The sequence below is a fragment of the Melozone crissalis genome, unplaced genomic scaffold, assembly GCF_028551555.1.
Source record: "Melozone crissalis strain CALT ecotype California unplaced genomic scaffold, PUWL_Pcris_2 ptg000036l_1, whole genome shotgun sequence".
Classification (NCBI taxonomy): Eukaryota; Metazoa; Chordata; class Aves; order Passeriformes; family Passerellidae; genus Melozone; species Melozone crissalis.
The window spans coordinates 4,575,931-4,596,023 of record NW_026535814.1 but is presented as its reverse complement, the minus strand read 5'-3'; the positions used below and the strand labels follow the sequence as shown (position 1 = coordinate 4,596,023).

The 20,093-nt window shown below is 41.9% G+C and overlaps 1 protein-coding gene across 1 annotated transcript in view; it reads right to left on the bottom strand.

Annotated features, from left to right (window-relative positions):
* The window catches only part of TRPM6 (transient receptor potential cation channel subfamily M member 6), an 83,356-nt gene that overhangs the window by 61,650 nt on the left and 1,613 nt on the right, over positions 1 to 20,093 (bottom strand). The window contains exons 2-7 of the mRNA XM_054283234.1: positions 14,498 to 14,577; positions 13,668 to 13,706; positions 2,486 to 2,666; positions 1,902 to 2,115; positions 977 to 1,101; positions 40 to 211 (exon numbers count right to left, since the gene is read on the bottom strand). Of these exons, the coding sequence (XP_054139209.1) occupies positions 40 to 211; positions 977 to 1,101; positions 1,902 to 2,115; positions 2,486 to 2,666; positions 13,668 to 13,706; positions 14,498 to 14,577 (811 nt within the window). The remainder of the gene's footprint in view (positions 1 to 39; positions 212 to 976; positions 1,102 to 1,901; positions 2,116 to 2,485; positions 2,667 to 13,667; positions 13,707 to 14,497; positions 14,578 to 20,093) is intronic.

The following is a 20,093-nucleotide window of genomic DNA, read 5'->3' as shown; positions in this document are numbered from 1 at the left end:
TTTTCTGTCATAAAGCAGATATGCCACAGCAATACTCACTTGTGTGTATTTTTTGAAGTGACATGTACTTCTCCAAATTCCTCCTGAGCATCATTTCATTCCCATACTTGCCTACTGTCCCATCATCTGCCATTAGAAAATGAGAATGCATGCTGTTGAGCGTACTCAGCTTGCTGAGTGGGTTACCAAGAGTCTGGTACAGGCAAACTACCTGAGAAAACCAAAATAAAAATGTCCTCAAAGAAACCAACAAAATAGCACAATTTATGTTTCCTCAATTGCATATATTTCTTCATCACAGTGTGGCTGTTCAATTCTCCATCATGCTTTTAGAGCTACTCAAACATTTGATTCTTAACAGCAACAAATCCATAGATAATACTGCAGAAAACACTTCTGATTGGGTTTGCAACCCTTAGAGTCACTGCCTGGCATTCTTTGCAACAGCTGGAACATCATGGCATAGTTTTCCTAGGTTGTATTCCCATTAATAATACATGACCTAACATTTATCAGGAATGATTTCACCTTGCTACTGAAGTTCTTTTAGACACCTGAGTAGATTATGCCCTCACATAAAGTCATAGTTTGTGAATATAAAATAGACTGTGAATAAAATAATACACGTATTAATAGCTTATTTGTGTACATTGCTAACCTGACTGTTCATTCCGAATCTTAATGTAGAAATACAACTACAAGAGAGTTGCCTACATAATTACAAAATTTTAAGAAGGAATGGCAATTTCCTGTAAGAAGAGAAGTATTTTAAAGCTATTCATTTATACATAAAAAGCAAAATGCAGTGTCTCAACATGCCGTGCAAAATTCTGTTGCTGAGTAAAACCTAATCCTCTATTATAGTGAAAAAAAGATTGAAGTAGTGAAGTTAATCCACAAGATAATCAGGTATGCAAGAAAGCTCTAACATCCCATGAACATGAAGGCTTTTGTTATTAAAATGCATCCAACTCACATCTTTTCCAATGAGATCCCTCTGATTCTCAATGATACCCCATGGAGGAATCCCAATAGCACAGATCTTCCTCAGGTGTGGTGAGGCACGGCCTTTGAGTGCATCCCCCACGTGCCTGGACACTCCTAAACAGATAATCAAATGATAATTTTTTTCCATATTCAGAGACCTGTTACAGGACGCCAAGAAAGTTTTCACATCACGTCATTTGTACTGTAGTTGTGTTTCAACCAAAACCAAAATGTTGTACCCAACTTGTGTATTTGATGTACACTTCACAGCTCGGGTGTAATGTACCACTGCTTCAAATTCAGCACATATTTCTAATTAACAGTACTCTTACATGTTGCTAATGGTGCCTTTCGCATCCATAAAACTTCATTAGTTACATAAATGGCCAGGACAGTTCTCCTGTAAAATCACCAGATTGAATAACAGCTAAAGAAGTAAAACTTTCAGTTCCACAGTTTACTGACCCCTCTGAGTTTTTGAGAGTAGTCCAGAGATTTTCAGCTACTAATAGGCTAATTATTGGATTATCCTGATTCAAAACTTTATCAATTATAAAACACAAGTTAAATTGATCTTTGAAAATTGTTTCAAAAATACTAATCATAGTCCACAAAACCCAAATATTTTAAAGAAGCAGATAAATTTACTGCAAATAAGTTCTGGCTATATGCAGTGTTTCTTAATACATGCAGAATACTCTGCTCTAATTAAAATATGTAGAATGTGTGTCAACAGCAAACTAACATGATCCCTCTCTTTAAATTATGCACTGCTCTTTATATAAAAAGTCTTCATTTTGTATTAACATATCACAAATTTTCAGATAATTTCACTCTATTTTCACCCTACATGCTATTATGCAGGGAAAAAACACCAAAAGGAAAGGTGAAACAAAGAAAAATAATTACACTACCGCTGTTGATGCCTTCTGTAATTATCCATGCTCCTGTAGACTCAGCTGCTTTCACCAGCCCTTTGCTGAAAACCTGCTTGACCTTTGAGGGAAGCTTGAAATTTTGAATGCCTCCATGAACAGAGATCACTAGCTTTGGCAATTCCATCTGCCATTCTTTAACCATCAGGTGCAACAGCTGATCCAAACTGCTGTCATAAGAAAGTCTAATATACTGAAAAGGAAAATAATGGGTAAAATAAACATCTTTTAAATTCTTCAGGAGAAGAAACTACAACACATTCCAAAGTTCTAAGGATTAATGTCCTGCAGATTTGTGAAGGGTTAGAGCTGTCATACTACCCTAACATGATAGCACCAAAATGCATGTGCAAAATGCAATGCAGGCAGTGTATCCCTAACCACAGTGAAGTTCAACATAAAAATATACACACATTTTAAACCGGTTTGCTTTTAGATTCCCCTGCCCTCTTAAGGCAAACAATCTGCTATGCACCCAATCAAATCTTTGCCTTTGTTTGCCTTTCTTTTCTTATGCTGAAATTGCAAAAACAAGTCAGACATATAAGCACAGCACCTATTACCTTGGCATGGTACGTGCGGTCTCCATCTTGAAAATTGATTGTACCAAACGCGTCTGTCGGACTCATCTTTGTGTGTTTTTGCACAGACCATTCTCCACCATCGCTCTGTGAGCCTGCCTGATAAACAGACCAGCTGCATTCTGTTCCGGGGTGCTCTCCAATCAGCCGGCCACAGCAGCACCTCACATTAAAAATACAGAAATTATTTTATATCAGACTCACTTGCATACACCTTTAGTATTTACATGTGAATGGCCCAAATAACTTCCTGCAAAGAAAAATACTGCAGTTGTCTCACATGGAATGCAGTAAAAATTAGCTGTGTTGAAAGAAATTGCAACAATAGCAAAGTGACATGCAATTATATCATAAATATGTTTAGTTGGGTATAGAATTTGTTCTCTATCTGAGGAACACTAATAACAGTTGGGGGGATTTAACTGGACAGTCTTCAATAGTCCCTTCCAATCCAAACCATGCTGTGATTCTGAGTGGTTCTGTAATTGTTTGAAAGTCCCATACAGAAATTCTGACCGGAGCAATGCAGGTTCTGATCTGTTCCAGTTCAGAGGAATGTTGTAGGACACTGAGGTTTGCTATGAGTATTACCACTGGTTATTCTAAGTACTAAAGGAAGATCTAGGAATTATCCTCAACAACCAGGAGGAGAATTTCAGGGTGACCTTTATGTTAACCCTTGGAAGCCAGCAAAGTGCATATACTAAATACATGGATTGAAGGGCAGTATTGAGGGAAACTGTCATGGTTTGGCTATGGTAATCCTCACTTTATTGCTCCCACTGAGACTCTCCAACCACACACTGCTCACTCACTCACCCCTTTCCCTTCCCTTCCCTTCCCTTCTCCATGCAGTGCACTGGAAAGAAGAACTGGAGACACATAAGGTAAAGATTGCAGAATGGGATAAGAACAATTTACTGGAAACATCAACAAGACAAGAGATCAAACAGTAACAGCAACAATACTAATAATAGAAAGCACAAGAAATTCATATTTCACGCAGAAACCCCTCAACAATAGACAACACCTAACCACTACCTCTGTCACTCTATGCCAGCCCATACCTTTGAGCACATGGTATGACTCTTGGGAATAGCCCTATCAGGGCTCAATGCTCACTGTGGATCCTCTCCAACCCAGCATATTCTGTGATACTCCCTGGAAGAGAGAGAATCCCTCACTCCCAGCAGTGATATGAGGTGGTGGAGAATAACGCCTAAATCCTAGGCATGCCCCCCTTGGCTCCTGCAGAAAATAATTCTGTCCTGGCAGGAATGGGGACATTTTTCACCTCTTTTTCTATACCATCTATGTCATGACCAAATCATAAGCCTTACAATTACATACATACATATATGAATATACATATAAACACACATATACATGTGTATCTATACATATATATACATATAAACATACAGACACACAAGCTTAAGTATCATCTTAGGTATCATAGTCAATGGCTATCCCTCCAAGATATCTGTAGAGTTCATTCATTGAGCTCATGGCTGTGGATTCTGTCTGTCCTAGATGCCTTCCAGGGCAGGAGGGCTGCTGTGCTGTCAGGTGGTTGCAAGCTGCATCACGAGCTCATGACCACTGTATCTGGAGCAGTCGGTACTCACTATCCATGCTAGTTATGGCACACAGTGCCAGTGTCATCCAGCAACCAAAAATACACACACAGTTTGGCATTACAGACTGTTGTCACTCAAAAATCAAATTCCCTTCAGGTACACATCCTGTTTCACGGTCCCTCTGCATTATCCACCAAGCATACCCAGGTCATTGAACAAAACATTCCCATGGGTGGGTTTGCCTTTACTTGAGACAAGCTAATGCAAACTGACTTCCCAAACATATTCTTCATGAAGACCTTATGCTTTTCTCCCCTTCTACAGTATGTGAGCATTTTGATTGAGGAAGGCAAGTTCAACTGGCAGAGTCTCTGGTATTAGCCAGCCAGATGGCTTTCCTAAATGCAGATCCCAATATTTGAAGGTCCTACAACCCATTGCTTTCAATGTGGTTTTAACAGTCCATTGTATCATTCAACTTTAACAGAGGCTGGTGCATGACAGGGAATTTGCTAGCCCCTCAATACCATATGATGTCTGAACCAGGGATCTATGGAATCAATCTGCCAGGCCTCTCCATATTTATATTTTACCCATCATCCCCCATACCACAGAGGCTTTACCCACTTGGCCTGCTTGATCACAGTGCATGCTTCACAGTTATGGATCACTTGGGAAGCAGTGACCATCATTAAATCCACCCCTCACTCACGAGCCCATCTGTATTGCTGCATCTCTTCCCTGTTGACCTGGGTGCAATGAGCCAGAAATAATCACCCTTATGATGCCAGTCCAGGTCCAACCAAGACACTTTAATCTTGGCAGCCCAACCCACCTGTCCATTGTGTTCTTCAGCACAGCAGCCCCTCGGGGTGTGTGCATCTACACTATGTTTTTTTACAGCCAGTTTCTCTGCATAGGCACTGGTGTCTTTCCAGAGCTCAGCAGCCCACATGGGTTTACCTCTGCACTGCCTATTTATTTTTCCGCTCAAGCCACACCTACAGAGCATTTGCTACCATTCATGGGTCAATACAGAGGTAGAGCACTGTCCATTTCTCTCATTCAGTGGTATCTAAAGCCAGCCGGATGGCTTTCAGCTCTGCAACCTGACTTGATCCATCTTGTCCCTTGACAGCTTCTGCAACTTGCCACATAGGACTCCAGTACAGCAGCTTCCCATTTTTGATGTGTCCCTCCAATACAGCAGGAAGCATCAGTGAAGAGAGTATATCACTTTTCATTTTCTGGTAGCTGACTATATGGTGGGATCTCCTCAAGATGTCTCAGCTCCTCTTTGTCCTCTTCTGACAAAAATCCAAAATCTTTGTCTTTGGGCCAGTTCCTGATTCCTAGGTAATTGGAGTTTCCTGTTCAAGCCTGCTGTGTCATCAGCACACTCCACTTACTCTGTAAAGCATCAGTGTCATGATGTGTGGCAGGGAATTTCCCTTTGAACATCCAGCCCAGCACTGGCAGTCAGGGTGCCAGGAGGAGCTGTGCTTGGTGCGCATCACTTTGGAAGTAGCTCAAACCCCTTCATAAACTGCCAGGGTCTCTTTCAGTTGGGGTGTAGCAGGCCTCAGATCCTGTCCTGCTTGTGCCCAGGACAGGGTTAATTCCTTGCAGTAGCTGCAATGGGGCATGGCTAGGGCCCAGATGTTACTCTTTAGCACCTCACATCTTTGCTGGAGGCAGAGTTGAGCCTGTCTCTCTCTCTTGTGGGGAGAAGGGATTACTTCTGGTTGAATATGTGTAGTGGAAGGAGCTGGTTTCAAGCCAGAGACACATTCAGGTAGTGCCAGTCCCAAGAGGGACAGAGCAGTGAGGCTGGCCCTGCTGGGGTCACAAGTTCCGCAGTGAGCATTTCTGCATGATCACTCCTCTTTTTTTTTGTATGCTTTTTAAATTAACATTGTTGCTGTTACTGTTTGCTTTTTTCTTATCAAATTGCAGTTTCCAGTAAATTGTTCTTATCTCAAACCATGATCTTTTGCCTTTTGTGTCTCCAGTTCTCAGCTTCACCCCACTGCAGTGGAAAGGGGGAGGGGAAGATGGAGTGGGAGAGAGAGGCATGTGGTTTTGGAGAATCTCAGTGGGGGCACTGCACTGGGGAGTGCCATTCCACAACCAAGAACATCTCTGAGTCCGTAACCCAAGGGGTTTCTTGAGCATCCCCAGATACACTTTTCCAGAGGCTCCAGAAAGGACCATTCTCCCCACCTGCAATGTAGAGCACATTTTTCATGTCTTGTCCTGTCATGACAATGCAAGAGCTGTTGCATGATCAGCTTCCAGTTTGATTTTTTCAAAAGCTTGTTGTTCAGGACCCCACTTAAAATCATTCTTCTTTCAGGTCACTTGATCGAGAGGGCTTTCAATCTGACTGTAATCCTAAACCCATATCATTCAAAAACTCACAGCACCTAGGAAAGACTGTGCTTATTGCTTGCTGGTTGGCGGGGATCACAGATATTAATGTGTTGACCACATCCATTGGAATTTGATGACATCCATCCTGTCATTTTACTCCTAAACTGAATTTTATTCCTAACTGAATTTCCTGGGCAGTAAGTTGACCTTACTTTGGTTTATGGCAAAAGCAGTCTTCAGGAGAATTTTCTATCCCACTTCCACACATCGTCTCCACGATCATGCAACAAAAATCACAGGTTTGCTCATCATCAGTACCCTCTCTCTTGAAGGGGTCCACTTGCTCCCAATAGCAGAGACACAAGTCCATACTGGTGGGGCATGGGACATTTCCTCTCTACCTTACTTGAACCTTTTGAGTCTGTCTGCAGTCTTGGACAGTCTTTCCACAGACAAAGTGCAGGTCAGTAGGGAGGAAAAAAGATGACCATCACATGGCTGTAGCTAGGTAATCACCTAAAGCACTTTGTTCCTCCTCCTGTCACGGACATGGATGCCAGAGAGTTGGTGTACGATGATCATGTGCTCCGTACAAACTTCTGCCACGTGGATTGTGCACTCTGGACCTCATCCAGGTCTACAGGGGACTGCACCTTATTTGAATCCCTAGAGACTACCTCCAGAACACTCATTCTCCCAGGTTCTGGATACCTTTCTCCATGGTGCCCCACCTGCCTGGGTGCACTACTAGATCATCCCTGAGAGAGAACCTTTCTCTCACGCTTGACAGGAGTCACCTCCAAGGGCTGAGAGCTTCTGCCCTCTTCCCAATGCCCTCGTCAGTGCCAGATCCTGGGACAGGGATCCCAGCTCCTCAGCCTCATTACCACCTAGTTTCATATCATGGGCCACAACACCTGAGCATCAGAGCCGCCAGGTCACCTGACTGGCAGCTGAAATCTTTTCACATATCTCACAGCTCACCCAGGGATAGGGAACAGGGGATCTGGCTCTCCCTCTTCCTCCTGTCATGAAGGCCCTACTTTCTCTTCAACTAACTAAGTGAACTGATTTGGTCTTGGACTTCTTCATTTGTAGGAGCAACCACTACCGGCACTGGCTGTTCCTCTGGTTCAGGTGCAGTTGAGTGGCAACAGTGCTTCTTGCTTTGCTTTCCTTGTCCTCCTCCTGAGGGCACATTCTAGTATTGAGCAGTGTTCAATAAAGAGCAGTCAGAGCCCAGCATGTTGCATAACTTTGCACCCCTCTGGAACTGGCACAGCATTTTTCCATGATATATTTTATCATTTCAACAGGGTCCTGTAGTGGATTAGGGGTGAACTTCCAATTCACTGGAGAAGTCTTCCAAATACTGGCCCATGTCCTTACACATTGAATGCCACTCATGATTGTCCATCCTTGGGGCAGAACTCTGAACAACCCTCCCAGAAATCTCTTTCTTGACTCTAACCATGCTGTGGGCCATGTTGGGGAACCTGACAGACTTAGCAACCAGAATGGTTTCTTCAACATCCAAAAAAAAAAAAAAACCTCCAAAGCTGTCATAACAGGCCTGAAGGAGGAAAAGGGGATGAAAAGCTGGAGAAAATCATCCTCTGCTATTTTCCCCATGGACTTGATACAATTATTAATGGATTCCCATTAAAGGTAGCACCAAGATCAGGTTAGGAGAGCAACACTGAACACATATCACAAATGACCTTCATTGCCCTTGATGCTATGATGCCATAAGTGATATCACACAGCAGAGCAACCTTTACCCTACTTAGGGAAAGATCACTGGAAGGAGCTCATGTGGCAACATACACAGCGTTGGGTACCACAGCCACATGAACAGACCTAGTAACGTTGTGACACATGGCTTCATGCCTACTGTGAAATACCGAGATCAAACTTGTTTCCAAGCGGCTTTGTTATCTCAGCTCTTCCACCTGCACATTAGGTGCCAAATAAGGCTCCCATGTTTTAGGAATGGTATTCCATGATTTAGGAAGACATTGAGACACTTGAACGCATCCAGAGGAGGGCAACAAGGCTGGTGAGGTGTTTGGAACAAAGGCCCATGAGGAATAACTGAGGGAGCTGGTGGCGTTTAGCCTGGAGAAAAGGAGACTCAGAGGTGACCTTATCACTCTCTGCACCTTCCTGAAAGGTGGCTGCAGTCAAGTGGGGGTTGGTCTCTTTCTCCAGACAGCAACTGACAGAACATTCACAGTCTTAACAGGACACAGTCTTAAGCTGCACCAAGGGAAGTTTAGGTTGGATATTGGGAAAAAAGTGTTTTACTGATAGAGTGATAAAGTACTGGGATCATCTGCATGGGGAAGTGGTGGAGTCACCATCCCTGGATGTGTTTAAAAAAAGACTGGATGTGGCAGTTGATGCTATGGTTTTGTTAAGGCGGTGTTAGGGCATGGGTTGGACTCAATGATCTTAAAGGTCTCTTCCAACCTAGTGATTCTGTAATTCCCCAGTTTGGTGTTCCCACTGAAACATGTCAAACCGTGCACCATTCTCTCACTCCTCCTCCTCCCCCTGCCCTTGCCCCTGCTGGGGCTTCGGAAGGCACAAAGGGTAAAGATCATGGGTTGAGATAAGAACAGTTTGCTGGAAACAGCAGCCAGATAAGGAAATCAACAGCAACAACAAACTGATGACAAGGGGCACAAAATAGGAACAATTCACATGGAAAACCCCTGACAAGACAGCACTACCTTGATCCAGAAGGGACCCTGCTCCCCAGAAGAGAATCCCTTCCCCACAAGCCTTGGCAATGACCTGACATGACAGAGAACAACCCCTGGACCCTAGCCAGGCCCCTGGCTGGCTTCTGCAAGTAATTAACCCTGTCCTAGTCAGAAACAGGAGAGAAAGAGACCAGAAACTCAGCTAGCATTAAAACTTTGCATCTGGAATCATAACCCAGATTCCAAATTCAGTCATTACTCTCACACAGGCTTCAACAGGCTTCAGTCTCTTCTACAGGATTAACTTCAGTGTAATTTATAGTGACAGCTGACAGTCCAGGTCTCCTTTAGACATTTCAGAAGTTAATATACCCTAGGAAATGGAGATAAATTCTTCACTTTTCCTCTTGTAAGAAACCAAACATCCTTCAACAACCCAGATGCAACTGCCTCAGGCCTCAGCTGTACTACTTGTCCATTTAGGGGCAGGTTAGGTGTAAACATCTGCAAGACTCTGGAGATGTGCATTCTAAAAGAGAGAGTATTCAGTGGAGATGAGTGAGAACTAACTGGTGACAAAGAAGCAGATTTTTAAAACCAACCAACTAACAAACCAACCAAAACCAAACCCCAAAACAACTGGAAGGAAATGCAAGAGGTGAGCTGCTTTAGTAAGGTATTTCTTGATACCCAGAAGCCACGAAATTAGGTCTGCACCCCACTTTTTCCAATCCAGGCAAATTAGGTTTGTTTTATTCAATGCTCTGCCAAAGCAAACTCGAGAAGGAAGTCTCCTACACTCTGGGACACAGGGCTCAAGCTGGAGTGGCAATAGCAAGCTGAGATGATGCTTAACACAGGAGCACTTGTTTCACACACATGTCAGGCTGCACCCCAGGGTGCTGAGGGAGGAGGCTGATGCCCTTGTACTGCCAGATTCCAAGGCTGTGAAGATCAGGGTGTCCCCAATAACTGGAGAAAGGCAAATGTCATGCATGCCTTCAAAAACAGGCAGAAGCCACCCTATGGAACTGCAGGCCAGCCATCTGGCCATAAATCTGAAGTAAAATCAAGGAGTGAGGCCTCCTGGAGCCCACATCTGGCCACAGGAAGGAGGAGACAGTGACAGGAAGCAGTAAGCAAGGCTTAACCGAGGGTCAGTCATGCCTCACCCACCTCACCACTTTCTGCAACATAATCGTGGCGATGAGAGAGAGCACCTACCTTTGCTGTAGCCAGGCTTCTGTATGTGGGCTGTGACATTACAGTGTGGGAGGGATGCCAGGCTGGCGGGTGAGGACCTGGCTGGGTGTGGGCCAGTATCAGGAAGGGTTCCTCGGCGTCTGTACAGGGCCTCTCCTGTTCAGCCTGTCCACTTGCCGCCTGGAAAAGGGGATGGAGGGAATGTGCAGCCCTAGGGGCATGGCAGCTCTGGGACATGGTCCTGGGTGTTAGTGGGCTGAGCCAGGGTCATCCAGGTGCCTGGGCAGCAATGAGGGCCACAGGTGTTTGGGGTGGTGTGAGCACCCACATAGGTGCTCACAGGTGCTTGGGGTGTGTCCCCTCTGCTCTGTGCTTGTCACCGAGGCCCTGTCAGCTTGGTGCCTCCAGCTTCAGTCCACAGCACAGGAGAGACACCAGCAAACTGGAGAGGCATCAGGGGCAGACTGACCACGCTGGGCACAGGTGGTGAGGCTGGAGCCCTTGATGGTTTTCTGCTGGAATGAGACATGGCTTCAGGGGCTCCAACAACACACGCAGCACTGATGGGACAGGATGCAGAAAGATGTTGATAGGCTCCTCAGTGAGGCATGGCAGAGGGGTGAGAGGCAGCAGCACAGCTAAACCATGGAGTCTGAGGCTGGAAATAAGAAGCAGCCTTTCTTCCAGAAGGACAACCCAGAAGTGGAGTCAGGACCTGGGGAGGGTGGGTCATCTCCATCCTTGGGGGTTTCACACAACTGAGTGAAGCATCCTCATCTGACCCCCCTGGCAGAGCACACTGGAGACCATGTCTCTGACACCCTGAGTTACTCTGTGATCCTATGGATATGTGGAAAGCATCTGTGCAATGACTTTGCCTTTCTTGCCTCAAAATCTCACCAATCTACTGGAGAAGGTGGGGACATCATCAGTAACATAAAAGCAGGCTACTAGAAAAGTCACCCTTTGAGCAACAGTGGAAAACCCAAAGGGTTGGCACTGAAGTAAAAGTAACTGCAGGAGTCAGACTGCAATACCCAGGCAGCAGTTTAGAAGCTGTGTCTAAAACTTTCACCTTAAAGGTGAGATATATAGACAAGTTGCAAGAACATCTCAGATGTGTAAGGATGCAGGAAATTGACACCTCACTTCTGAATACTCATAGAGAGAGTATTCTCATATAAGAATACTCATATAGAGAGTCCATTCTAACTGCTGTCTGGGATGTTTTTGTAAGTACTGCACAGAAGAGTAAATAGAGACCAATTTCAGCTCACCAGCGAAGCATGGACAAAGGTGCTGGTAAGCAAATTTGATTAGCAACTTCTAAATGGAGTAATTCTACTTAGAATCAAAAAATTAGTTGCATAACCCAATTCACAAACTCTTTCCATTCACAAACTGCTTGCAAATCTTGGAAGTTCTCTACAAAATAAATCATTAGGGGATTTTATTTGCCTACAATATTAGGTCAAATTATTGTAGGCATCAAGTATATCCACATGATTTTTTTGACTGTTGTGGAAAACTACAGAATCCAGGAGGCCCAAAACCTGTTTCATTGCTGATCTAATAAATACAATATAACTAGTCATAACAATTATATGGAAATTATTTCTCCCTATTAGAAATAGAAAAATTCTCCTAGAACAAAGCTCTCTGTACATTTTGAGATACTCAAGAAGAAAAGAACTGTTGATATTTGGGAAATGTACTTGCTAGATAAGGGCTGACTGAAATGCACATTAGACACCTACACACAATCTGCAAACATAGACCAACAAACTCGATTTATATTAAACTAAACAGCATGGTAATGCTCAGCAAAAACTGAAAGAAACAACTACAAGATAAAAGACACACAAAGTTACAGGATGTCTTGACAGAGAAAGGCGAAAGAAAAAAATCCATCCAATGGAGTGCACATTTCCTGTTCCTCTTCCTCCCTCTCCAAGAGTTGTATTCGCATTTATGCAGCTAAACTATGTTTGACTAGGAGGCTGATTTAGTGAAAGCTCATCTTTTGGTTTTCCACTTCTGTACGTTAATTTTTGTCCTACTGATCTTCCCAGGCTGATTAACAACATTGTCTGAGGGGGGAGAGGGGGAGAACAACAGAACTGCTGTAGTCTTGACTGAGATGAAATTAAACAACTGTATTTTGAAGAACAATGTAACTTTGGTTGCAATTCACAGCACAGAGTATCTGGAGGTTAGCAGGAAGCATTAAAACACCCCCTACATTTCTTCTCTCAGAAAGACCAGAAAAAATCTTTGAATATCTATTCTTCTGCTCTAAAGCAAGATATACATGAGACCATCCTCTTAGAAGGAGCTCACACTTTCTGAACAGAAACACAAATCAGTTGCCTTACAATGCCAGCACCACTCTGCATATCAGCCCTTTACAGTGATCTGATTTCAGGAGTAATTTATTTACTCTTTGTAAAACATGACTCCTGTAAATCTCAGAAGCGAAATGAAATGTGAAGCGTAATGAAAAGGCAGATAATCGTGTTAACACAGATTGTCAGACTACTTGACACCAGCTTGCTGGTCACCAGTTGTTGCCTCAGCTATCCGATGCCTTTAACACAAAACAAGTGCCAGTTGAAATTTTTGTTCCAATAACTGATAATGTATTATCATAAATACACAGTACCAAAATGTGTTTGGTAATAACATTTGAATGACAAATATTGGATTGAAAACAACTATTTAATACAGGTCACAAGATACAATTTCCCTGAAAATAACACAATTTAAAAGCACCAAAGTAATGAATATTTTGTTGTTTGCCTTCCCAAAAGCAAATCCTTAATCCTCACTCCAGAGAACTCCTCACTCAATCCTCACTGCAGAGAAGATGAAACATTTTCAAAAATCCTATTATTGGGATATTTCTTCTACCCTTTTTCTTCTCCCTTAATTTTCTTTATTCTTTCCATAAGTCTCACTTCTCTATTGCTATAGACTCCCTGTCCTTCATATAATCTGGGATACAGCTGGAATTGACTCTCATTTAAAGACACACTTCTGCCTTCCATTCCTCAGGAGGACATTAAAACAAAATCATGCACACAAGGTATGTGGGTCGAATTTTCTATTGCAAATAAATCCAAGGTTATCATACCATTTATTCTACTTATATTTATGCCAAGCATTCTCCAGCACATCCCTAGAAATGCTGCTCTGACCATAAAACAAGAAGGGTATTTCTCTTGTCATTGCTTCCATGACTAGGATTGCCTATTATTAGGTCACTATAAAAATAGTACATATATATTTATGCACTCTTACCTGATTAAATTCTGGCACACCTGGCATCCTGTAGGACATCTGTGATGAAAAGTGGATGATTAATAAATGCTAGTGTAGAATAAGACAGCTTTAAAATTATTCTTAGTATATCAATTCAACAGTGAAAGAATTCTCATCAGCAACAAAACAGGCTGTCATCTCCACCACTAACCCCTGGAAAATGCAGTGGATAACTTCAGTGATTTCTTTGGCATTGCACAACTCAGACTGTATGTCAGATCTTCATTTCATAGATGAGTTATCTATCTTACATCTGCTACACTGTCCATATGTTCAAAACCAAATGATCAAAATTACAAGTTTACATTCTCAAGCGTGATCTCCAATTTATCTAGGCCACACCATTCACCTGATGGATAATATGGAATGCCAAGTTATGTTTGCTTCCTAAAGCATAGGTTGAGGATTTGATATCTTCCTTACTCTTTTCATACTCTACACCAGTATGATCAGTAATTTCTGTATCAGAACACTGTGATCAGCAGCAGTAATTATTTTAAGGAAGGGGAAAATGGTGCAGCAGTAACTCCACGTAACTCAGTCTCTTAATTGGATACAGTACTTGTTTTTATTATCACACTGACAGCAACAAATCTAAGAAGCACAGTAAGGTCAATTGCTACCAATTTCTAATTCAAATAAACAGTTTCATATAAAACAGACTGGGGATGGGATCCATGAAAACCCACAGACCAGCAATCATTGGCTGAGACACTAAAAAACACTGTCCAAACCAAACACAATGCCCATAAAAATTACTTTGATTATTTTTAAATGTAACAGAAAAAAAGAGAATTTGCTTGCTTTACCTGTGTGGTTCTTTTGAGCTGGGAATAATGTGGGAACATTCTCTTTTACTGAAGACTTCTTCGATCCAAGATTTGGGGGGCTAAAAAGACATTTCAAATATAAATGCATTCCTGAACTTGGGAACATGATGCCAAAAATTGCACTGTAATGACAATACATCTGTATATAGATAACTCAGAACTATTCCCATTATCTTGTGTGTAAGGCTACATGCTGAAGCTACAGCTCTGAACAGTCCTAACCCTTCAACTCCAAGCTTTACAGAATTCCCCAAGAAGATCAATATTTAAATTTATTACCACCATGAGAATTATTTAGATGTTCTGTCAAACATATATACAATAGAGAAAGTGGCAAGGATTAATTAAAATTGCTGTAAGTATTGCATTCTTCTTCTGCCAGCAGACTAGTAAACTGCAATCTTGCTAAAGCTGTGTCAAAAAAGGCAAGATTCTTATTCTAACCTGAAGGAGATGGTTGAGTCCTTCTTTTATTATTCTTCACAGATTAATAGGTCTAGAGTGAAATGCAAAAGCAGGGGCCCAGCACTCAGGGTGGAAGACAGGTGGGCTTTCTGCCCTGCCTCCTGGAGAGCTGTGTCAGTGATGCCTGTCACAGCTCAGCCACTGAACAGCCACTATAGCACACAGGTTCTTCAAAGACTCTCCCTGTAAATTTTTGAACCTTTCTTTTCAGGTTTATCAGGATCAAATTCCTTGAAAGGAGCAGTAACTGCTGGATGCAGAGCTTTGAAACCTCTGGGACTTAAGTAATTATTCTTAATTTTTATAGGTGAAATCTTCACATAGTATGTACAATTTACAGCAGAACCTGAACATTTATTTCTTAATCTTTAGGCTTGTAGACTGATTATATCATTAGGAAAAGGGGTTTGAAACTTCATGCTTTTTTACATTCATCCATGACTTCAGGCCTGGGCAAATAAAAATGGAAAGAGGAGACTTCTGAACTGCAGACTTTTGTAGTCTAGCTCTTGATTCCTAGTTTTGTATAAGACTTCTGTAGCATCTCCTTTCATAAAACTCTGAATAATTTTCCAAAATGTCATAATTTAATTAAATTTCAACAGCAAATGAAAATATTCCCTGTCACTACAATGAGGTACATACATCTCAGCCATCATTGACACATATCCTTTTCACCACCAAATCCTAAAGGAGGAGACAAAAATACAACTACACACTCCTTCTGACTGGCAAATTTCTGCTCTGATATACCAAAGACCTGAAGCCAATTCTATTGTAGCTTTCCTCCTACTTTTTCCTCTAAGGAAGTCCTGAAACCTGTGTTTGGGACTTTTGGCTTCTCTTTTCTCACCAGTCTGAGGATTAAGCTTGCTGCTTATAATTCCCTACCACAGAAGAGGCTTTGGAGATTTCTAGACTGATTTAGTCAATGGAGTGGCAAGAGTTTGGCTCTGAAATTTAAGGCACATGAGTAGTTTTTAGAAAATTGCTTTTAATCACTTTTCCAATATCTTTAATGTCTGAGATCCTTGCATAATGTGGTATTAAAGGGACATTGTCAGGTCAAAATGTTCAAAAATTAAGGTCTCCAGAAGTAAAGAAAGAGATCAGTGTAATATATAAGGAAACATATGCACCACTCATTTCTTTAAAATTCTTTCTGTTGAGCAGTGAGAGCAGACAAAACCTAAAAACCCAGCCTGGCACAGAGGTCCTTCAAAGGGCAGGGGTGCTATCAGCAAGGAGAGTGAGTGTGCCACCATCGCACTGGGGTGTCTGGGCAGGTGCACAGCGCTGGGCTCACCAGCCTCCAGGGAAGGGAAACGCCGCCCTGCCATGCCCTCACTGATTTCACCACCCCCCATCCAGCAAAAACACATGAAGGCTTCCATTTTTGCTTCTGCTTCCTTCTGCCTCAGGCCATCCTCCACCACCATCCCTGCAAAGGCCACCTGAAGCCAAAGCCTGTAGCTGCACTGTGACAAATAAACACTGCCAAGCAGGGGGTTCATGTATGCTCTCCCTGCTCTGAAATTGGCTTTACTAAGCCAAGAGCACCAGGAAACATTCAGCTCCTTCAAGCCCAGACAATAAACACTGTTCAGTGTCTATTTAAACTAGGTTACACTGTCAATATGAAACAGCAATCTTTTAGTTTCCTTAGCTGTACATATGCCTGCTTTAGGGTGAAAGGCAGAGATACATATCTTTTCTAATGAAACGCCAGGCTGCTCTGGACATTGTTCAGTTCCCTGCAAAAGAAAATTAGAAGGCACACATCTCTGTGCAGAATAATGTCATCCATTATTGAAACACAATCAATTTTTGGACAAAACAGCAGCAATTGCTTTTAATGACACATTGTAGCTCCAGACAGGTGCAGATAATTAGAAATCACACAATGACTAGCCAGTTTACATAACAGGTTAGTTCATTTAGGCAAAATACCGTTGTGCTGGAAACCAGGCAGAACAATCAAGTTGTAAGTAGCTTACTGAAACTGCAACAAATTTGTACTGATAACAGAGAAACACAGTGCCTTAGCCAAAACAGTACTTCAAGAGCTGAAAAGTTATGTCTAGCACCATACGTCAGCTCTTCATACACTCTCTGTTTAGTGAAACCAGTACACAATGTCACTTCCAAAGAGCTGCGGTTTTCTAAAAGATCTTAACTACCAGTGCCAGTATTTCTACTCCTGCATTGTTGGACAGATTTGTCAAAATATCAGAAAAAAAAAAAAAAAAGAACTTTAAAAAAAATGCATCATATACAACTTTTATACAGCCTTTTCTTGCCCTCAGAATTATTAGATGAAAGCAAACACTCTTTAAGAAAGCAACAGATGATCATGGGGCTAATAGAATTGCCTCAGTACGCAAGCATACCTGCAAAGAACTTAGCTAATAATCAGAAATAAAAATATAATAATTAGAAATATCTGAAAGATCCAAACTAACTTTTAGTGTCTGTGAAGGAGGGAGGTACTATTTTCAGGTGTCTGTGAGAAGTCAGCATGGTGCAGTCTGTGACAAACCTTTATTCAAATACATCAGAGGAGGGAAAGAACTTCCCCTAATTACAGGTGGTGCAAGAATCCACTTCCCCTAACTGCAGGTGGTACAAGCAGAGTGTCCTAAAATGTCTTAAACCCTTTGCAAATTAACTTCCCATGTAGCAAGTCACTTGCAGTAACATTAGATACCTGAAACGCAGCCAGAGTTCCTGTAAGCTAGTACTCAAGACTATTTCACAAGAGCTTGGGGCTTAAGCACGCTGGTATATCTTGAACCCTTCCTTACCCCTGAAAACTCTGCATGGCTTCATTACCAACTGGTTAAATTACTGCCAGCATTAAAGAGATTTCCAACTTAACAGGCTGTCTCACACAAGCTTTTCAGAGCAGGAACTTTGTGGTTCAGCACCCACTCCATGCATGCTTATGGTACAAAGTAATGTAACAACTGATTGCTAAACAAAGAGCACCACTCTGGATCCACGTAGGGCAGAAAAACATTGCAAAACTCCAGGGTCACATGCAGTAAAATATGAACTCATGAGAGGTTTTCCACAGCCTCTCAGGTCTTCTGGAGTTTCCTGGTGTTCAGGCTACCCTGTCACAGGACAACCACCTGGCTCTGTAATACAGACAGGCTATGGTTCCTCTGATCTCCATCACTACAACACAGTGGTGCATCTAATTGGCAGCTTTTGCTTTTACAGTCTTTCTTACGTACTTCTTTGCCCCAGTGTTCAAGATTCTGCATATCTATGGAAATACACAACTATAAGCAATAGAATTCATTAGAAAATTTTCTCACTAACAGTCACTAAGATTTGAAAGATATTGTGAAAAATGTGAAAGATATTCAAATAATTTCATTTAAAAGCTTCCACTGTTCACCAGTCCACCATGGCCAATCATAAAACAGCTATCAGCTAATCTCAAACTGCCTTTGCAGGCAGACTGCTGATTCAGTAGCACTGAGAAGCTTTTATATTTTCCCCTTTTAAAGATAGTATGTAATTTCAGGTCACAGCAGAATTTCTGTGATTTTTTTCCTCATAACCAATTTAAACTCATCCACTGGAAACATATTCCTAGGTGTTCACAAATACCGTACAAACACTAACAGAAGTCACCTGTGCTTGCAGGATAAATGTGGACCCAAGTCAGAGAAGGATAACAGAACTTCTTAAAACTTGTCAGCCATTCTGAAGAGATATCTTAGGGTTTTTTGCCATCAAAACAAAAGTAGTGTGCTAGCTTTTCAAAAATACACTAATTCAATCTTCACTCCACAGAGTGCTGTAGCACTTTCTTTCACAGTTAATCAACTGTACTTAAAACCTAAGTAGGTATGCTTAAGTGATTTTCTGGATTAGGGTCTTGGATCAAAGGCTCATAAAACTGTTTCCACTATTTTGAACAGAAGTTTAGCCAAAAAAACAAAAACTCTTTGACTTTATTGGGCTTTCCAATGTGGTGCTTCTGATCCAGAGCAGACCACACAACACAACAAATACCAACACTTATGCCAAATGACAATAAAATGTAGGAAATACTAAAACTAAAACTCTCCTTGTGAAAAAAGCTCATCTTGACTCCTGGGACACAGGGAACCAAGAATTGATGGAAATCTTATCTTAGTCTGGAATATTAGACCTTCAATTAGTTTATTACTTTCTACTATTTAAGTTTATTAACCAATCAAGTAAGCCTTTCTGCTATCCCTGAACATGCAATGTCTTAGAAAAGCACACCAAGGAGTGCTGCTCCATCCAAGAGCACACCCAGCTCAGAAGGCAGCGCTGGTGGAGGAGCTCCTGCCCTGCAGAGGCAGGGGCTGGGCACTCCTGTCCCTCTGCACAGCCCATGGCACTGGGCTAGGTGGGAAAGGACACACCAAACCTCGCCTCAACACTGCTGCCAGCATCCCAGGACTTTGCAAAAGACGTAAACAGAAGGAATCTCAAACCGCAGTTTATATTCTTCAGCTTGATCCTTGAAACAGGTCTCAAAAACATTGCTAGAAATCTTGTACTGGAAGGAGATATCTGTGAATTGCTTAGAAACAGGTTTCCCCGACTCTAAATGCAAAAAGTTTCTGTGACATGAGATGCAATTCAGTGAAAGCAGGTCACTCCAAAACCCACTGTTCTAGAAGCATGGTGATTGCTGACAGTTTGGATCTGACTGCTTTATAACTGTGGCCCATAGACATAATAAAAAACCTGCCTGTGGCTGATGGCAGCCACCTTGCTAAAAGCTGATATTTGGTTTATTTTGGCACTATGTACAATATAATACTGTATATCATCTCTTATAAAACCAGTTCAATGGGCAGCATAAAATATTAATTACTGAACAAGTTAGCAATACGTAAAGATACAGAAATACAAATTCTAAATATTTTTACTGACAAAAATAGTCCAAATTGCAGAATAAATTATAGAAGATGCCTAAAACTTGCAGCAAATAAAAGCAGGCACCAGTAATAGAGGAAGAAATGGCAAATTGATCCAAACTATATTTGAAAATTATTATACATCTTTAAAAATAACCATGCCTTATTTTACTGTGTCTCTTTTGGAGACAAAATTGTCA